Here is a 19,905-nt window from a genome sequence, read left to right as displayed (position 1 = left end):
GTAGATCCATTATTCATATAACTAGAATTGCGATAACTAGAAAAAGAACTTTCTAATTCACTCAGAAAAGAACGGTCTTTGTCAATCTCAAAAATATGATTTTCAATATTAAAATAGATAGAATAACTGTCTCCATTACTATCCCTAACTAAAAAAGTATCATCAGAGATAAAATTCCGAATGCCTTTGGCGCCAAAGAAACGATCGACATTACTGTAACTAGAATTGTCACGACCCCTCCAACTGTGAATGTTTTTAGCCCTACCTTTTAGATTCGGATCTTCACCTTCACTAGTATTTTCAATAGGACCAAGATTGTCCGTTGATTTCTTTATCCTACCTGCGTTCTAACTCCTTCTTAAACACCATCGAATTAAACCACCATCTTTCCATAGAGTTTTCGTGCCGCCTATTTGCATAAAAATACAATAGATGAATAATCATTCGATCCACAATTCTTTATTTTTTTTATTTGAATATCTTATTTCTTATCAGACTAAACATAGAAATTAAATCACTACTAATAGGAAGTGTGGAAAAGGATTCTCTTTTGTTTTGTGGGAATCCAGGGGTAAGACGTAAGACTTCACTATAAATGAATATGATGGAATCCCTTTTCATTCTAAATTAAATAAAATTATAAAAAGTGGTTTGTCCTATGTCTTCATATCAAACAATAAAAATAAATATTAGTTCTCGCTTAGAAATATTTTTTTCGTAAAAACTCATCTAATAACTAACTACTAACAAGTAGTAATTTAAGGTTCTATTCCAACACAGAACGAAAAAGACAATATACAGGATGGGTCGAAAGATTTGTGATACTTCGCTTGATTCAAGGAAACTACAAGATATATAAATGTGCTCGAAAGGTTATGAATCCATTTACAAGTCCAATCCCAATATCTTGATTTCTAGTGGTAATACAGCGTGTACCCATATATATATCATCAGCTAATACACGACCAATTAATGTTTGGATAAAAATCCTTTCTGGCATCATCCCATTCCCAGGACTCACATAAATACCGCGGACAGTGCCACAATCTGTTCGACGTACAACAATGTGTTGAACTACTTCAACAAGTTTGCGCGTGAGATATCCAGCATCTGATGTTCGTACAGCAGTATCCACAACCCCTTTACGGGCTCCGTTGCAAGAAATTATATATTCTGTTAAAGAAAGCCCTTCGCGTAAATTGCTTTGAATGGGTAAATTAATCATTTGTCCTTGAGGGTCCGACATTAATCATCTCATACCTACCAATTGATGTATCTGAGATGCATTTCCTCTAGCTCCCGAAAAAGACATTATATGAACTGGATTGAAGGGGTCAGTTGTAGCAAATACACGTCCTTGAGCACGATTCGGAGCGTTCGGACAATCCCTTGCTATGTGTCCGGTCTTTCTACATCTGAAGCACGTGTTCGTCCCTTGTACACAAGCTCCAAAGTGTGATTTCCCGCATTGTTGGCAAGTTGGTTTGGGCGGCTGTGGGAGTCTAGATCGATTCGATGGTTGGCTTCGGTTGCCCTTGAATTTGTGGTTGCCGAAGTTAGCCTTCTTCCACGGGCGTTGACTCGTGCCTTGGGATCGACGATTCTGTTGGATCTCCTTTTCGTCTTGGGCTGCCATGAGGGCTTTGTCCACCAGTTGTCTGAAAGTCGAGGCGTCGGACATATGGATATCTCGTCGGATTTCAGGTTGTAGGCCACGGATGAAGTGATTTTTTTTCTCTTCGGGGTCTCGAGTGATGAATGGGGCGTAGAGACAGCCACGTTCGAAGCGACGGATGTACTCGAGCATTGGCAATTCACCTTGACGAAGTTCTAGAAATTCCTTCAGATTGTGGGCACGTACGTCTTTGGAGAAATATTTTTCGAAAAATTGTAGTTTGAAGTCGGTCCATTGTATAGTGTCGAGGTCGACTCCTTCTTTGACTCCTTCCCACCAGTGACGAGCTTCGTTTCGGAGTAGGAATAGAGTGCAATGGACACGATCACGATCGGTCATTTGCATGTAGTCATAGATCACTTCTAGGGATTTGACCCATTCTTCGGCTATTGTCGGATCGGTTCCACCATGAAATTCGGAGGGGTTCATTTTGAGGAATCGTTCGTAAATGGCGTGAGGTGCTGCTTGAGGAGGAGGCGGAGGAGGATGGTTTCGTCGGAGAAGTTGGTCAATTTGTCTTTGGTGGTTTTGGGCTTGTTCTCGAATAAGGTTCGAGAGGTTATGGATGGTTTGGTTATGGTCGATTGGTTCATTAGTGGAAGTGCCTTGGGAATTCCGGGTTAGTCGCCTTGCCATAATTTCTATAACCTATTACGCAATTTATAAGTAAAGCACATAAATAAATAAAACATATAATACACATACCGTTACCGAATGGACGAGTCATCGTGTCTCGTTAGTCTTTAAGCCCGGCTTTTGGTTCGTACGAGTTTTCTATAAACAATGCTCTGATACCACCGCTGTAGCACCCCCCTCGGGTCGGGCGATAAATCGAACCAGTTTATCGGAAAACTTTATTTAGGTAGCGGAAGAAAAAGGGATCTCTTTGTAATTTTTAAAACTTTCGAGTAGGACCAAAATGTAATTTCTAAAAAATCTCTTTTTGGGTCATTTGAAAACTTTTGGGAACCTTGAGAATTTCGAAAAACTTCTTGGGTGATTTTGGTCGTTTAAATTTTTCGTTTCGAAATAACTTTGGAAAGGGAGATTATTATTCGAGTGCTACATTTATCTAACTATATGTTCTAATTTGGGTTCGAGAAGAAATCAGAGTTTTAAGGTATTTGGTGAATAGGGATTTTCGGGTAAGAAATGCAATTATCAAAATAAGCGGACCAACTATATTAATATCAAAATAAGGCCCGTACTAGGATAAGAGTTTAACTTCTCTAACGAGGAAATATTAGAGTTTAATTAGGAAAATGGAAATACGGAAATTGTTTTTAGTTTACATCACCAAAATAAAATAAGCATAGTTTATTGACCCCTCGTACGACCATCCAAAAACCTCCGGCCAAGACTCCGATCCACTACTCGGTCCATTTCGGCGCGGGATTACTACTACTACCTGCAATCAAAGAAGTATCTATATGAGCTATTAAGCCCAGTAAGAAATCCGAATGGATAAAGAGGTTTTAAAATATGGTTTTACGTACTTATATTAGTATATACACATAAGCATCACACCTTACCATTCGTCGGCAAACGATCACACACACACAAACACAACGAACACACACACAAACACGTAATTTCATTTAAGCACGTAAATCGACTCAAATATGGAAAATTACCAATTTACCCTTTTCGTGCAAATGCATGAATGAAAACATTTTCTGTTGTTCGGATCACCGAGCACACCAACAAAATCCAATTATCCACATAATGTACATATACACCCGGCAATCACACACAATAGCATACACACACACACACACACACACACACACACACACACACACACACACACACACACACACACACACACACACACACACACACACACACACACACACACACACACACACACACACACACACACACACACATATATATATATATATATCAGTGTTCTAAATAGCGGTCGTGGCGGTCGATATATCGGCCGCCATATCGGTATCGGTTATAAACCTTTACGATTTTGTTGAGGCGGTTTGGAATATCGGTTTTTTACGGCGAGGCGGTTTGCGGCAGTTTTTTGGCAGGTCAAACCGATATATCGGTCAACAAATCGGTTTTTTTTTTTTTTTAATAAATTTAAATTAAAATGAAAATATGTTTTGATTTTTTGTTTTTCTCCAATTCTTTCAACTTCCAAAACCAAACCAAGTACTACCCCGTAATTTATGCTTTGGTGTGTTTATATTAATTGTTGATACGAAAGACTTGCGTAATATTTGTATTTCGTAAGAATCTTTTATTATATTATGATCTTATTATTTTTAAATTTTTGTTATTTATTGAGTAATTAGAATTATATAATAACATATGAATGAAGAATCGGATTTTCGGCGATAGAATTATGTTTAAATATTCTTTTATATGTGTTTTGAGTATTTACAAATAATATTTAGAAATATATTACACTAAATTTAAAAACCGATATATTTCCGATTTATCTCCCATAAATCACCGCCGCGCCGATTTATCGTGTGGCGGTCCCTAACCGCCACGTACCCGATAACCGCCTTTTAGAACCTTGATATATATATATATATATATATATATATATATATATATATATATATATATATATATATATATATATATATATATATATATATAACCACATAAGTATAGCACATAATTCACATAATTATTATTGCATCATATTATATAGTTATATATCATAAATTACACACACAATCAGCACACACACACGGCACACACATATACACATAACAAGCAGCCCCAAAACACACTTTAATTAGCAGTAAATTGTCAAACCATGCCATTAAAGCACCAACATTTTTATCTTTTCATTAATGGGATTTCTCCCACTTTTATTCATTAAATGAATTAAAAATTCTTACAGCCCCTTAACATAGTTCAGCTGCAGATTTTTAACCATAAATTCACATTCTCACAATTAATACTCAAGGCATAATGATTACAACACAAAAGTTCCATTTATGACACATGCACAACCAATATTTCGAAATAATAGCCAATGGCATCTAAAAATTCTCAAATTTAATTATAGGCTGCCTAACTGACTAAATGCACAGATGCAAAAACAATTTTGCAGTTTCCTTAAAAATTGGATTTAGAAAAATTAAAATACTCGGCAAGTAGTGTTGAAGCCAAAAATGATTTTTCCAACAAATTTTAATCCCAAACTATGGCCAACTTGAAAATAACAAAATTACACTTACTCCTACTGAGATTTTAAAGGTGAAAACATTTTTCATGCTGAAATTTCAAGAAATTGCAGATTAGTCCTAGAGATTCATAGATCTACACAAGCAACCCCAAAAATCTTGAAAACTCATTTTCTCTTTCCAAAATTCCCAAAAATCGAAATACTAAATCTTTAAACACAAAATACTTAGATTCACAAATTATAACATGGATTAGACATGCAAGAACACAAATATCAAGATTAGCACAAGATTTCGGATTTTACACAAAAAGCCCTAATTTTTCGGAAAGTGAGGAATCTTTTAAGTAGTTTTGAAAATCCTTTTCCATACTATGATACCCTTCGATTGCAGCAAGAAATTCGAGATTTCTTACCTATCAAAGAGTGTTGGCCGAAGAAAGAAAAACCTTCAAAAGAAAAGAGGGTTTTTTTAGAGGAAGAAAAGGAGGATGAAGAAAAATGAAGAAAACGAAGATACAATGTTACCTCCTTCAAGAAGTGGCTCCAAGATTGAACCAAGCTAGTTGAATATAGAAGGTAAGAACTTTGATATCAAGTTGGGAGGAGTTTAAATCTCCCGTAAGAGGGCAAGTGTTTTTGATGATATTCTTGGCATATTCAAGGGTGAAGCTTATATAGGGGATTTGCATATTGAGTTCTATATTTTTTTCTTGAAGAAATTTGAGGTGGTGGCCGATGGAGGAGGTGATGCTTCGGTGGTGATGGTGAAGCAGAGACAAGTGTGGAGTGAGGTGGAGAGAGAAGAGGAAGGAAGGGTGTCTCTTGGGATGACTAATCTACATTGAGTGTTGGATTAGTGTAAATCATCACATTTGGCCAAGTGTACAAGCATACATCTTTTCTAATTTATTTACTAATTAATAAATTCACTAATTAACTCTCTCACACACACACATATCCGAAAACACACACTTATATATATATATATATATATATATATATATATATATATATATATATATATATATATATATATATATATATATATATATATATATATATATATATATATATATATTTGTATATGTATTTCACTTATGTAGGTCTAGCATGCATAGGCATATAGCTATATACGTATATGTATATGTGCATGCATGTATTATATTATATATTATAAGGCACTTAGAGAATTAAATTAAAATGCCGCAAAATTAATTAACTATAGCACATGTATTCACATAAGTCACATAAATTAATCTAACACATAATTATTAATAATTAATCTACTTAAACTCATAATTATCGAAATAAAGTTGGCACATAATTATTCAATAAATTCCTAGCACATAAGGCATATAATCAAATCGGCGTATAATGATTATTAGTCTAAGCAAATAAAGCACTTAAGGATTTTAAGTTAGTAAAATTCCTAATGATTTCTACGTGAGAATCTTCGGGTTATGAAATTTTGGTTAGGGATTAAGGTTTCGAAAATGTGGGGTGTTACATCAGTCATCCTGAAATTAGGATTCATTTCTTGTCGCAAATATTCACTTGTGGCATACCATATTTCAATAGATTGGCGTAATTTTTCTACCGCGTGTACATTCCCATAATGATGGTGTTTTTCCAAAACAAAACTTTGTTGTTCAACATCTTGAACTTGCCATCTCTTCGAGGGTATTGTTAAAAGATCATCAATTCCTAATGAAATGGATGTAGCAGTAGCTTGTTGAAAACACCCAGAGTCTTTACTTGATCCAGGATGTGTGATATATGCCATGCCGAAGTGATCTATTAATCTACTAATAAGTCGTTTCATGGCAGTTCCGTCTATCACTTTATTGTGAAATACCAGATTGGCCCGTTCTGCAATTGCTTGTCGCAAAGTCGAAAAAGTATAACTTTCATCTCTCAAGTTTGCATTGCTTTCACATTTGGTCATCCATGTTCATAGAAAACATATTTAGTCCTTCGTGTTTCAATAATTCAACATTTTTAGTCATTTCCGTCAATTTTCATTAGCACTAACAGATTCAAGCGTGTGGCCATGACTGCCTTAACTAACGAACTAACATTAAATTGACGTAAAATGTTCAATTATTGAAACATGAGGGATCAAATGTACTTTTTGATAATATTGGGGACCAAATATGGAATCAGTATAAACTTGAGGGGTAAAAATTGTAATTTTTCCTCACAAAGTCATTAAATACCAGCACAAAAACACTAAAATTAAGAATGCAATAAATGTGAATATACACATAATTCTTGCCCAAAAAAAAAATGTGTACTAAATTTCTATAGCAAAATAGCAATTTCATCTACTTTAATGCATAGAAAGATTTAAACATCCTTGGTGGTGAGATTGGGTGGCAAAGCAGCAGGATCAAGTTCAAAGAATCTGTGATCCCCATTTTCACCTTCGTTTTTCAACGACGGAACCCTGTGCGAGAATCTCAACCTCTCCTTAACCGTCACCACGTTCGACAACTTTGTCCCTTCCTCGTGTTTTCGACTAAAAATCGACACGTAACCTTTCATCTTACTCAAGTACACAACCGGTGCACCAAAATCACTACAGTAATCCAACAAAATCTCCACTATTTCGAAATCGTACTCTTTATTATTATATCTCTCTTCACCACGGTACCACTCGATATCCCAGTTCTTGAAAAGAGCCCAAGTTTCTTCCTTTTTCGGAAAAATCTCGTAATTTATAATTTTATTCCAGCTCAATAAGTGCGAGAAAATCGCATGATCTTCAATTATTTCGTTACACCCGTGTCTGAATTTCCCGCAAGAAGCCGGCAACCCCCGATTCAGCCATTTCTTTTCTTCCTCGTTATCGGGAACGCACGGCTCTAACCAAGTAATATCCATCTTGAAATCTCGTACGACGACCTTATTAATCAGTGCATAGAATCTAGGCATTGAATCCAACATGTCGTAAACAGCCCATATTTGTCCGTCATTGAAATTACTCTTCGCCCGCCCTTTCTCAAAGTCGTTAAACTCCGATTCTGTATATTCAAGAATCAATTTTTTACGATTATTTTCGCTGCCATCCACTAATTTGCCCTGTTTTGCACTGTTCTTTTGAGGCTCGGAAGCAAATTTAGCTGCCTCTTTTTTTTCACCAACACTCCATATAGACGCACCGGTTTTCGGCTTTTTCGCACTAGGAACAAGAATATCCACATCATCACCGACGAATCCATCTTTTTCCGATTTCGCCGCCTTTTTCTTGCTAGACCTATTCGAATTATCCACCTTCGAAACCGGCCCTCTACTCTTAGCTTTTTGCTTATTCGGAAATCTCGAGTTTTTGGCCAATGCATTAGCCCTACATTTACTGTCGTAAAAGCTCCGTTTCTCGTAATCCATGAGAACAGCTCTGGCCTCACAGATGAGCTGGAAAGCTTCGGCTGCGCCCGGAAATTTGTTCTTATCGGGGTGAAGGACGAGAGTCAATTTTTGACACTGCTTTTTGATCGAGTCCATATCGGCCGTTGGATCAATGTCGATGATCTTGTACCAGTCACGCTCGCCTTCAAACACCTTCTGTGCATCATCAGAACAGTGCACGTCGCAGACGTGTATTATTCGGACAACGTCGTCGTTTTCGTCGAGATTCGGGCAGAGTTTCTGCGCTTGGGCGGCGAATTTTCGGGCAGCTTTAAAATCTTTGATCTTCATCTTTTCGATGGCGGCCGCTTTGGCGCTTTTTGCCTTCTCTTCTTTCTTGCTTGATGCCATGAAAAAAATTAGTTCTGTCGAATCCTAGGAAATTCAAATTTGTAATAAAAGAGTCCTTCTGAGATAGAGTTTGGAACTGAGTATAACAACATGAAGAAGACGCCCTAAAAAAAAGAAAAAAAAAAAAAAAAAAAAAAAAAAAAAAGGAATTTTGTATTTTTACCGGAAATTTGGGAATAGATTAAAGGAAATAAATATTGCAATTTGCATGAAATAAATATCTTATATTCGTATTATGTTTATAAATTATTAATTATATTAATATAGAAATACAGAAATTATCATGAATAAATAAACTGCTTCCAATTCCAACTACATAGTATCTTGAACTCAAATATAACTTGAGTTTTATTACATATTACATATCTCTTCAATTGTCCAAAAATAAAGTGTTTTTTTCAAAAGACGGTAAAGAATAATCCCTTATGGTACAATCCCTTATGCAAAAAGTACAATCCACTTGGGGAGGAAGAAAAAAGAGTAATCATACAACAAATGAGAATGACACAAATCAACTCTCAACCAGTCACATCACGTGAGGCAAAAATATTTGAAATAATCCCCCGTGTCGAATAATTTATCCGAAATCGATGCCATGTGGGCCCTACGTAAAGAAAAACTTGCAACGGGGGGATTGAAGGAAGCTTTTGTTTATCAATGATCTCCCATGATTTCCTTAAATAGTTGCTTTGGAGCTGTAAATCAGATGACAAACAATAAGAGATGAATGCGAGAACCAGTCTTTTCAAGAATCAAAACCAATAGGAAAAGGTTTTCTTTTTCGTTTTTTTTTTGTTTTCTAATTACCTGGCAAACCGGTGAACCTTTCGTATTGTTCGTACGCCTGTCCAATGAACATTTCGACACCTGTCACGATTTTGGCTCCTACTTCTTGTGCTTCACCCAACAGTCTAGTGATTTTGGGAGTGTAGACAGCGTCAAAAACGAGCTCGTAATGCTTCAATGCTTCCTGTCATTAGCTTATATTCAGATACAAATATAGAAGAAAGATTCTTTATAGTCAATACTATTAGGCCTCGTTTAATTGGTAAGGTAAAGTCATAACTTCTAAGAACCTTATTCAGTTAATTTGAAAGCAGAAGTATATAACTAACCTGAGGAACAGGTGTCTCTTCAATCTTCGGTTGCATACCGATTGAGGTTGTATTTGCAAGTATCATTCCACTCTCTGGATGGAAGCTTTCTAGATCAGCAAGAGACAAGGCCTGCCCTCCAATAATCTCGGCGAGTTCTTTAGCTCGTTCTTACATAAACGAAAACAAAAACAAAAAAAAAATGTTTTAACATAACGGCAACTAAAGTATTAGGAAAGAAAGCATACGCACTCGAAATTGCATTGCCTCGTTTGGTTGGTATTAGAATATAATAAGGAAGTTGTCTTACATTAGAAATTTATTCTATTTGGTAATTCTTTTCTATCTATGTCAGTAGTTTCTGATTTACGTCTGTCTTAGGAGTAAGTCTTTCTTAGTTTCGAGTCGGTTGCTTCAATATAGTACATTATATAAGGCCTAGATGGGAAGATAAGTAATGGTCTTGAATCTTGATAAAATAATTGCATCTTAATTGATGTTTGGTTAGTCCAATAATTTATCGATCCGGCTTGTAAAACCCAAAAAATCCGCTCTTATCAATATTTATCTTGGGTTTTTTTTTAGGAGGGATTGTGTGTTGGAACCTCTTATCTTGGATAATCTCATTCTGCCAACCAAACGAGGACTAATTGTACAAGACGAAAGGATAGGACAGGGGTGCAGGGAAAGAGAAGTTCTAACCATAGGTACGATTAGCAATCACAACCCTTGCTCCCTTTTCTTTCGCACCATAAGCAAGTGCTTTGCCTGCACCACCTGCACCAATTACTACAAACAGTTTACCAGCCAAGGGTGACACGGGCCCACTTGCTCCATTTTCTGAAAATGCGGAAAAGAAGAAAAAAAATGGTATCAAGCTCAAGAAATTCAAATCGATCAAAGGGATGTATAATTCTAAAACAACGTAAGGAATTATAGAAGAAACCTCTTAGGCCATCCTCAATTGCAGAAATTGCACCAATGTAGTCTGTGTTGCAGCCGAAGAGCTTTCCGTCATTAGGTCGTCTGATGACGCAATTAACCGCCCCTATTGACTGGTAACATTCAAGAATAATTTTTAAATGAAACAATATATATATGTGTAGAGAGAGAGAGAGAGAAACAAACAATTGATTATCATAGTTAATTACCTTTGCTACGGGATCAACTTCATCACAACGCGAAAGAGCCACTTCCTTATGAGGAATGGTACAACTGTAATAATTTCAGCATTTTATTACGCTTATGAGGGGAATAAGAGGAAGAGAAAAAAAAAACACGAGAAATTCACCTGAAACCAGAAAAATCCGAGGAGGAATATGTGTCGAAGAATTTTGGAAGGTCATCAACCAATAAATGTAAAAAAACTCCATTAAAGCCATCTTCTCTGAAAGCTCTGTTGTATAATTTAGGTGATTTGCTGTGACTGACTGGCTTGCCAATTATCCCAAATACCTTTGTATCGGAATCAATCAATCTAAAATTGTACAAGTTAAGCAACTGTTCGATTGTTGGCTGTCCAGGAGCAGACACCTTTCCTGCTTCGAGAGTCCCGAATGTAAGATATCCACCAAATTTAGGACAAAGAATCCTCGACATTAATCCCCTCTCTCCCATAACCATGGCAATAATGGGTACCTGAAAAGACTATAAGCATAAAACCCTTGAAATAAAATATAATTCAAAATTACGCTGTTTTGAAATTGAAGTGCAGTTTATTTTTTGGAAGTCTTTAAAGAAACAAAAATCCATTTCGTCTGAGAGCATGATTCAATAAAATATGGATAGAAACTTGTTGTGTTGATTATAAGCTTACTTGACAATGAACTGTTATTTGAAAAACTCGAGCAACGTCAGTGATATCTACTGCTGTTGTAGCGAATTTAACTATGTCAGCACCAGCTGCTTGTATTCTGGCAACGAGGTTTCCCAGTTCTTCAGATGAAGGAGTGCTATCGTAATTGTGCGACGAAACTATAACTTTGCACTTTTCTGGCTTGCCTCCATTCAAAAACTTGTTGAACTCGTGCGCAGCCTTCGGAATACGTCAAACATACATCTTGCAGTCAATATTTGCGTTTTCTAATAAACGAAAAAATCAGGATGAAAAAGGTACCTTGAGTTCAATGTCAATGTGATCAGCTCCCAACTTCATGCATAGTTGAAGTGCATTGAAACGAGTGTTTTCATCGCCATCATACTGACCACCTTCCCAAATAGGTCTAATTAAAAAAGCATCAAATAAATCAGGTTCTCAAACTATATATATATATATATATATATATATATATATATATCCTCTCGTACGTACGTTTTTATGAATTGATTCAACAAATAAAACCAATATGCATATTTCCGGAAACTTCACAAGGTGACATCACAGACATTCAATTTCACACGTTTTTTTTTAATTCCAGACACCACTTGTTGTAATGTAAAGAATTGCTGATGCAGTAGATTTCTTATAGGCAGCAAGTCATCGTCATCTACACACACACACACACAAAAAAGGAATATAAGATCACATAGGCATCAAATTATCAACCTGTAAGTGAAGAGAGTGGGGAGAGGGCACTCTTTGATTAACTTCTGGATATCGGAATGTGGGTCGAAGCTCTTCAAGTGGTCCAACCTAATTTCGACAATATCAGCTCCCGTTGCCTTTGATTTGTGCATCAAATTCACCACTTGATCCACTGTGTCCGCCATTAACGGAGCACATATCAATGTCTCGTTCTTCCTCATTCCCACCCCACTCGCCATGCTTTCCACTGCCTGAGAACCCCAAATCGAAATACAACCTTGAAAAGGGTTTTTCCAATTGAACTTTAATTATTAAAAAAAAAAAAGAAAAAGAACACTGGAATTTTCCAATTGAAGTAAACGTTGGAAATTTCAGCAGAAACACGTGTGTGTGTGTATATATACTAGTGTTTTGATCAGCTGATTAGAACTATATATTTACTATAAAGGTTTATATAAGCCATCATCCACAAAAAAATAAATATCATCATCTATAAAACGTTGTATTCTGCTACACAAATATGTATATAACACCTAAACAAGGAGATTCAACATGTCACAGGCAGACGACAACTTAGAGGCACAAATTTATTTATGAAAATTTAAGGTGCAAAGAAGATAAGCACATTAAGCCAATGAAGGTTGGAATCCATGAAACACGAGTCCGAAGAAACTAACCGAGAAAATATATGAAAGAGACAATAGAGAGGAAGCCAAAGTTTTTATGTATGAAAAATGGGACGACTGGTTAGGAATCGATGATGATTCGATGAAGCATTGACAGGCTGTAGAATGACCTCTTCTTTCATCATGAACTGAATTTCTTCGCATTGGAGAAGATAAGAGGTGCGTAGCCAAAAACGAAAACAAAACGAGATAAAAACATAATATTAATATTCATAAAATTAAACATCTATAATTATGAAGCATATAACTTTGCCAATTAGGGCAAATACCCATTTTTTGTTTACCTGATAAAACCCAAACAGAGGAAGAAATCAAGATGATGCCACAAAAAATCAACTCAGCAGCAAATAATCTGCAAATCCCAATTGATGAAGAAACAGATAAGTTTTGAGCTAACTATTAGGGCTTTTATTTTTTGATAATAAACTATTAGGGCTTTTGACTACTGAGAAATAGTAAAATATTTCTAAGGAACGAAGCAGGTAATTAACGCAAGAAGTTGATTGATTGGCATATGGAAACAAAACCTCGTAATTTCAGTAATTAATGGACCAAAGCAAAATGGGAAAGAAATTGAAAGCCCAAATACAGCCAAGACGACAAAACCTGAGATCGGTGTCGGAGGCCGCTAGCGTACGCGCAGGTGGCAGAACCGGCGGCGTCGATGTCTGCGTGGCGAGCCCTCTTGATCGCCCCTCCTGGTCTGCGGGCGGCGGGACGGTGACGAGGGACCTTGAAGGGAGACGGTGGCGTTTTCCGGCGATAGAGAGACGAGAGTAGGTGGGTGCGGGAGGAACAAATTGAAGACGAAAAAACCAGAAAAAAATAAAAATAAAGAAATGGTAATGGGGATTGTGTGGTTTGGTGAGTGAGAGGATGGGAAATTGGAAGGTAGTGTGGTTGGTGAAAGTGTTCAACTCGGCTTTTTATTTTTATATTTTTAAATATAAGAACATTAATAAATAAATTTTAGCAAATTTTTAACTTAGATTTTTTTCAATAATGGCAACAACAAAGAGCTCGAGCTCGTTATGCCTTACTTGATTAAGGGTGCGAACGAGTCGAGTTAGCTTGTTTTGGCAGCCTCGAGCGGGTCAAGTTTCTCTTTTTCTTTTCCGGTTCATGCTCGAGTCCATTTTGTAGAGCTGGAGCACGAGCCCAAGCTCATTTTGAGTTTTTTTAACTATTAATTTTATTATTAAATTTATTTACATTATAATAATAAAAAATTACAAAATAAACAATAAACTGTAAGTATATATAGTTTTTAATATTTATATTATTTCTATAATATTTTATATTATTATACATTATTTAAATAAAAAATAATATATTAAAAAATTAAGGCTCGTGAGTTCACGAACAACTAAAAAAAGCTCGAGCTCGACTCGTAAAAAAACTTGAGTTCGAGTTCGAGCTTTCTTTGGGCCGACCATCGAGCTCATCGGTTGGCTCATCTTGCTTACCGCCCCTAATATGGATGCACGGTTACTAAATCAAAAAAATGTTTCAAATATCATTTTGCTAAATATTCAAGATTTGCATTGTTTTAAAGTTTTATTTTTGAAATATTATTCAAATCTTTATAATAAATTAAAAATACATTTACTATAAATTCATTTTCGAATCTTTTTGATATATAGTATAAATACTTATCCTAGCGTGCCTCTATCTTTCGAGCGTCTTCATGTGACATGTTTTTCTATTAATTAATTTTGGGTTGTGACGTATTTTTTATTAGTTAATTTTCGGTTGTTATTTGTTAATTATCTCAAAATAAATATAATGAAAGTTCAAATATATCGGTTTTATGCCGAATCGATTCGAACAAATAGACGAAATCTAAACCGAAAATAAACCGAATTGATACCGAAACCATTAACCGAAAACCGAAAAATCGATTAACACCGAACCCAAAAAAACTGACATATTCGGTTTTTTAAATTTGAAAAACCGATATTATTGGTACGTGTTTGGTTTATTGGAAAAACCGAACTGTACAGACTCATGCACACCCCTAATTTTGGGTGTTGGTTTCGTATAGTGGGAGCTTTATTATGTTTCTTAATTTGGTAAATTTTTTTTGAGATCCTATTGTTCTAACGTAGGATAATGATTTGAAATTGATTGTAACATAGGATTGAAATAAAATTTATAATCTGAATTATAAATTATGGTTGTACAAATATGTTATACTTATGTCATTCAATTGCCTTCACTAGTATGAGTGCTACTGCCGATTATTCTCCTCTTTTAGCTGAGATGGCAAATAAACAACCACAAGTTATCTACATGCTCACGAACGTTGACAAACTTAAGGTATGTGTTTTTTACCGCTTTACACTTGACTTACATTTTTTAAAACCTTTATTACATTGTATTGGCATTGTGTGTAGGATCTTATTACGAGCTATAAGCTTCGGAAGTCGCCAACATTCATCTTCTTTAGAATGGAGAAGGAGCTTGACATGTTCGTATGCGAGCGATTATTATTCGTGTACCCAAATTCTTCGGCATCGGATGGTTTTAAATGAACAGAGGTATAGGTGGGATCCAACATCGTTTAAGGTTGGCTATTTCCAGTCAATCTCCGATGATGAGAAATAGATTGTTAGAAGATTGCGCACCATCCTCAATCGAAAGTGGTTAAGAAAGATGAATCTTCCTTCACACTTTAGCTGGGATGAAAGGGGTGTAGTTACTGACGTAAAACAACAAAGATGCGGTACTGAGTATATTAATTCTTTTATAAACTGTAGTTTGCATCTTATGTATTTTTTATTTTTATTTTTGTGAAGGAACGCAGGTTGTTGTAGCCTCCGTAGAAAGCGCATATTGCATAAAGACTGGAAGGTTTGTTCAGTTGTCGCGACAACAGTTGGTCCATTATAACAAACATAATAAACACGATGAATTAATAAGCGCAGGTTGTGCGTTACATCATTTGGCTTATCATAAGACCTACCGAGGTTTGTTTTTTGAAGCGCATTATCCTTTGACACGTAAGCCTGGCAAAATCAAAATCAAAACGGCTAAAGTAAGGTTTTCGATTTTCTTCATGTTTGTGTCTTTTTTGATTTTTCACATGTCGTGGTACTAAACCTTTTTCTGTCTTTTGCAGCTCCTTAGAAAAGGGGTCAAACCAGTGATGATTGATGACTATCATCGTGTAGCATCAAACAATGAAAGACAAATGTTGCTAGCACTACAGATAGGACCAATTACTGCACTGATACGATCTTCTAGAGAGTTCGACGAGTATACAAGGGTGAGTTTTTTTTATTAATCTATATCTAAATTACTGCACTAATATGATCATGTCTTCATCCAAAAAATTTCATTAATATTCATTTGTCCTTTGTTCTTAAAATAAAACGATGAAAGAGCGTTTCTGGAAGGTTTGAGTAAACAACCGGTTGTTGTTAGTATGCAATCAAGCGAAGAGTTTGACAACTACAAAGGGGTGGGTAATCATAATTTATAACTATGATTTTTAAAGTCATTGTGTGTATTTAAATTATTTAACCAATATTTTTTTCAATTGAACTTTAATTATTAAAAAAAAAACACGTATATGCTCTCAAACGCTGGAGTTTTTCAGCAGAAACAAACCCGTTGATTGAACATATCCAACATAAATAGTTAAAGTCATATAAAATTTCAAATATTTTAAGTTAAATTTTTTTTATTTTTTTTTTTGGCTGCTAATAAAACTTGAAAAGTTCAACTCGATAAATCTATTCACAATCAGCCAGAAGATGAATAATAATCAACAATACTGTGTATCAAACGAAAAAATCTAAGTAAAAAATGATTGTTGGATGCTTACAATTTCCATGTGATTCCAGGTTTCGGACGAAGTGGCGAGACTTTGGAGAGGCGTACCAAGTGTGTGTGATTTATGTGTGTATTCGTGCGTGTTTTGGAGTGGGTGTACGCACAGTGTCTACACATAAGTACTGTATATGTATATATATAAGTAAAGTATGAAAGAGTAGACCGAGAAATGGTGATGGGGATTGGGTGGTTTGGTGGGAGAGATGATGGAAATTGGAAGGTAGTGTGGTTGGTGAAAGTGTTCAACTTCAAATCAACTCAACTCGGTCGAATTTTGACAAAATTCGAGCTCATTTTTATTTTTATATTTTTAATATAAAGAACATTAATAAATAAATTTCAGCAACTTTTTAACTTGATTTTTTTCAACAATAGCAACAACTAAGAGCTCGAGCTCGTCGAGTTTGTCAAGCTCGTTATACCTTACTTGATTAGCGGTGCAAACGAGTTGAGCTAGCCTGTTTTAGGTAGGCTCGAGCTCGTCAAGTTTTTCTCTTTTTTTTTTCAGCTCAAGCTCGAGTCCATTTCGTAGAGCTCGAGCTCGAGCCCAATCCTATTTTAGGTTTTCTTTTTTAACTATTTTATATATAGTTTTCAATATTTATATTATTTCTATAATATTTTATATTATTATACATTATTTAAAAAAAATAATATATATAAAAAAATAAGGTTCGTGAGCTCACGAAAAACTAAGAAAAGTTCGAGCTCAACTCGTGAGAAAGCTTGGGTTCGAGTTCGAGCTTTTTTCGAGCCAGCCATCGAGCTCACCGGTCGACTCAGCTCGTTTGCCGACCCTAATATGGATGCACGGTTACTAAATAAAAAAAAATGTTTCAAATATCATTTTGCTAAGTATACAAGATTTGCATTATTTCAAAGTTTTACTTTGAAATAATATTCATCTTTATAATAAATTAAAAATACATTTACTATAAATTCATTTTCGAATCTTTTATTTTTATATTAAATGCAAGATCAATTTAATATAAAATCATTCTCTCAAATTCATGAATTCTCTTACAAAAGCGCAACTCCGACTTAAAAGATAGTATAGAAGGACAAAGTTAAAGATGAATCCAATCCCATGGCTGTTCTAACAAGCCCTTATTGACTGACGAGCAAACAATAAACACGTTTTTGGGTATTGAATTGAATTTAAGCCAATTACAGAATTCATCCCTGAAGACCAATGATACCTGCACAAAAGTATCAGAAACGATAAGTTTCTATTTTGAACTTGTAGTCCAGTAATCAATTTTAAACCTCTTTACGAGATTTCGGCAAATAAATCAGGATTATAAGACTCGGAAAACTGACGGTACAGTTCAGGATTTCGACATTGTAAAAAAATTATATACACATGCATAGATTTCGATTATGTTGGTCCATGTGAAATAATAGCAAGAAGAGTGTAAATCTTGACATTGTAAACACAAAAAAAAAAATAAAAAAAAATCATGCATCAATAATATATTTCAACGGCATAAAAAGAACAACGAAATATTTTCCTTACCACAAGCAACTCTTCCACCAGCATTTCCAGTGGCTTTACTGAGTTCATGTCCACCTAAAAGCAACAAACCAAGTCATTAGACAATGTCACAATAGCATGATTCGGAAAACGTAAATCAAATAACCTCAATCGGATGATACAATCACACATGATATTGTCAAATGCAATTGTAATACCAAAAATTTAGGGTGCTAAAACGTGGATGCCATTAGTATAATTAGCACACGAACGGTTACTTACCCCTTCCAAGATCATCAGGGTCACCGTGAACGACTACAGCTCTTCCGACAATGGAATTTGGTCCCGAAAGTGGTATCTGTAAAATTCCGAGAAAAGATTATTAAACTTCAGGACAGAAAAAAAAAATACTTCAGATATTCATCGGAGATGGTAGTGAAGAAAATAGACCTGACTGTCGATAATGGTGAAAGAAGCAGTTCCTGCAAATTTCAAAGGCAGAAAAAATGACGTCGTATGATATAACTATATCGTGCAGTATTCACATAGCCAAAATGAATATCAGCACAGATCAAAACATAACGCCCAAGAAACATAAATACAGAATAATTAAAACTTGAACGCCTAAAAAACTGTGACCGCTAATTTTTTTTTTTACTTTTGTCAGTGGTGCTCCGATATATTTGAACTGCTAATACATTTCAAAACAGATTGTATTTCAAAAAGTGTACAAAATTGCATAAATTGCCACCGGCAGTGAAGGTCAGGAAACTACAACTCGTGCTCTTGTGAATAAGCTCCAAAAGAAACGAAATAACATAATCAGAATATATTATTTTTTCATAAAAGCAAATGTATTTACCATCTTCTCCAACTGTGACGTTACCAAGGTCACCAGCATGGCGGACTTCATCATCAGGCGCTCCATGCTCTTTGCCAGCTGGATTGAAGTGGGGTCCTACGAAATAAAATTACAATCAACATAAAAATATCAAAAACTCAATTGACAAAATTTCAATTGAAAAGCCGAACCAATATAACCCAAATGAATAATTTCACAAAAAAAAAACCCAATGGAGCAAGTAAGAAAGTCGTTGCTAGAGCAATTACCAGTTGACATACAGCCATTGGTGGTGTCACCAAGCGCATGAACATGGAAGCCGTGAAGACCAGGCTTGAGCCCAGAAAGGTTTCCCGTTACTGTTGTCGGAGCTGTATCGTGAAAAAAAGAAACGAAAAATCATTTATCTGAAATTAATAAAAACCCGAGACAAATACAATAAATTGATGCGATTAAAAAATGCACAGAGATGAAATGAAAGGTAGGTAGGGGTTACTGATTTGGTGGTCATTGAATTCCGTTCCACCTAACCTCGAACGCCTGACAGCTAGACACGGCCACGGGCCGGTTCGGGCCGGTTCCGGGTTGGCCCGGAAATTTTGAATTTTTTTTTTTTATTTTTTTCTGAAATATTTGATGAATAAGTAAATTATAGGAAAAATTGGGGTGTGAGGGTATTTATAGGAAAATTTGGGGGGGGGGAAAAAATTCAAAAAAAAAACAAATAACGGCCGGTTCACTAGTTGTTATTTGCTTTTTTTTTTTGAATTTTTTCGAATATTTTTTTTTTAAATCCGGGTGAACCGCCGGGCCAGCCTGCGGTTCACGGTTCACCATTTCATAGAACCGGGC

General features: G+C 35.5%; 3 protein-coding genes and 1 long non-coding RNA gene across 32 annotated transcripts; all 4 read right to left on the bottom strand.

Annotated features, from left to right (window-relative positions):
- Positions 1-2,881: 2,881 nt before the first annotated feature.
- On the bottom strand, positions 2,882-5,644 carry LOC148766237 (uncharacterized). The gene is made up of 3 exons (XR_016035105.1): positions 5,364-5,644; positions 5,252-5,284; positions 2,882-3,083 (listed from the first exon to the last, which is right to left on the bottom strand). It is a non-coding gene; the product is annotated as an uncharacterized LOC148766237 (long non-coding RNA).
- A 1,527-nt stretch (positions 5,645-7,171) lies between these two features.
- LOC105966494 (uncharacterized) lies at positions 7,172-8,741 on the bottom strand. The gene has a single exon (XM_012991048.2). It carries the CDS (start codon positions 8,595-8,597, stop codon positions 7,185-7,187), a length of 1,413 nt encoding a protein of 470 aa, XP_012846502.2. The 5' UTR covers positions 8,598-8,741; the 3' UTR covers positions 7,172-7,184.
- Positions 8,742-8,875: 134 nt separating this feature from the next.
- Positions 8,876-16,946, bottom strand: MEE32 (dehydroquinate dehydratase, putative / shikimate dehydrogenase). 29 transcript variants are annotated; one of them, XM_012991058.2, is made up of 13 exons: positions 13,508-13,844; positions 13,186-13,253; positions 12,893-13,029; positions 12,237-12,466; positions 11,808-11,913; positions 11,508-11,726; positions 10,983-11,338; positions 10,843-10,906; positions 10,638-10,746; positions 10,394-10,531; positions 9,713-9,861; positions 9,405-9,567; positions 8,876-9,292 (listed from the first exon to the last, which is right to left on the bottom strand). In XM_012991058.2, exons 4-13 carry the CDS (start codon positions 12,452-12,454, stop codon positions 9,252-9,254), a joined length of 1,563 nt encoding a protein of 520 aa, XP_012846512.1. In that variant the 5' UTR covers positions 12,455-12,466; positions 12,893-13,029; positions 13,186-13,253; positions 13,508-13,844; the 3' UTR covers positions 8,876-9,251. The 29 variants fall into 29 exon arrangements, with proteins under 29 accessions (XP_012846512.1, XP_088682666.1, XP_088682661.1 ...); XM_088826540.1 differs by having other exon boundaries at positions 10,983-11,329; positions 13,508-13,830; XM_088826535.1 differs by having other exon boundaries at positions 12,237-12,492; positions 12,893-13,037; positions 13,508-13,816.
- Positions 16,947-17,720: 774 nt separating this feature from the next.
- On the bottom strand, positions 17,721-19,458 carry LOC148766236 (superoxide dismutase [Cu-Zn] 1). Its single transcript, XM_088826559.1, has 6 exons — positions 19,323-19,458; positions 19,075-19,170; positions 18,663-18,694; positions 18,495-18,570; positions 18,255-18,308; positions 17,721-17,937 (listed from the first exon to the last, which is right to left on the bottom strand). The coding sequence occupies exons 1-6, from the start codon at positions 19,330-19,332 to the stop codon at positions 17,915-17,917; spliced, it is 291 nt and encodes a 96-aa protein (XP_088682685.1). The 5' UTR covers positions 19,333-19,458; the 3' UTR covers positions 17,721-17,914.
- Positions 19,459-19,905: the final 447 nt, after the last annotated feature.

This window comes from Erythranthe guttata, chromosome 12 (genome assembly GCF_056151865.1).
Source record: "Erythranthe guttata isolate IM_541 chromosome 12, IM_541, whole genome shotgun sequence".
Lineage (NCBI taxonomy): Eukaryota > Viridiplantae > Streptophyta > Magnoliopsida > Lamiales > Phrymaceae > Erythranthe > Erythranthe guttata.
This window is presented reverse-complemented; position numbering and strand designations above follow the sequence as displayed.

Coding starts and splice junctions, on each gene's coding strand:
- LOC105966494 (XM_012991048.2), bottom strand. CDS start 8,597: ATGGCATCAAGCAAGAAAGAAGAGAAGGCAAAAAGCGCCAAAGCGGCC.
- MEE32 (XM_088826531.1), bottom strand. CDS start 13,045: ATGCGAAGAAATTCAGTTCATGATGAAAGAAGAGGTCATTCTACAGCC. Junction 10,747..10,842: donor AAGTTGATCCCGTAGCAAAG/GTAATTAACTAT, acceptor GAATGTTACCAG/TCAATAGGGGCGGTTAATTG. Junction 9,568..9,712: donor AAGAGACACCTGTTCCTCAG/GTTAGTTATATA, acceptor AGCTAATGACAG/GAAGCATTGAAGCATTACGA.
- LOC148766236 (XM_088826559.1), bottom strand. Junction 18,571..18,662: donor TCACCATTATCGACAGTCAG/GTCTATTTTCTT, acceptor GGAATTTTACAG/ATACCACTTTCGGGACCAAA. Junction 18,309..18,494: donor CCCTGATGATCTTGGAAGGG/GTAAGTAACCGT, acceptor TGTTGCTTTTAG/GTGGACATGAACTCAGTAAA.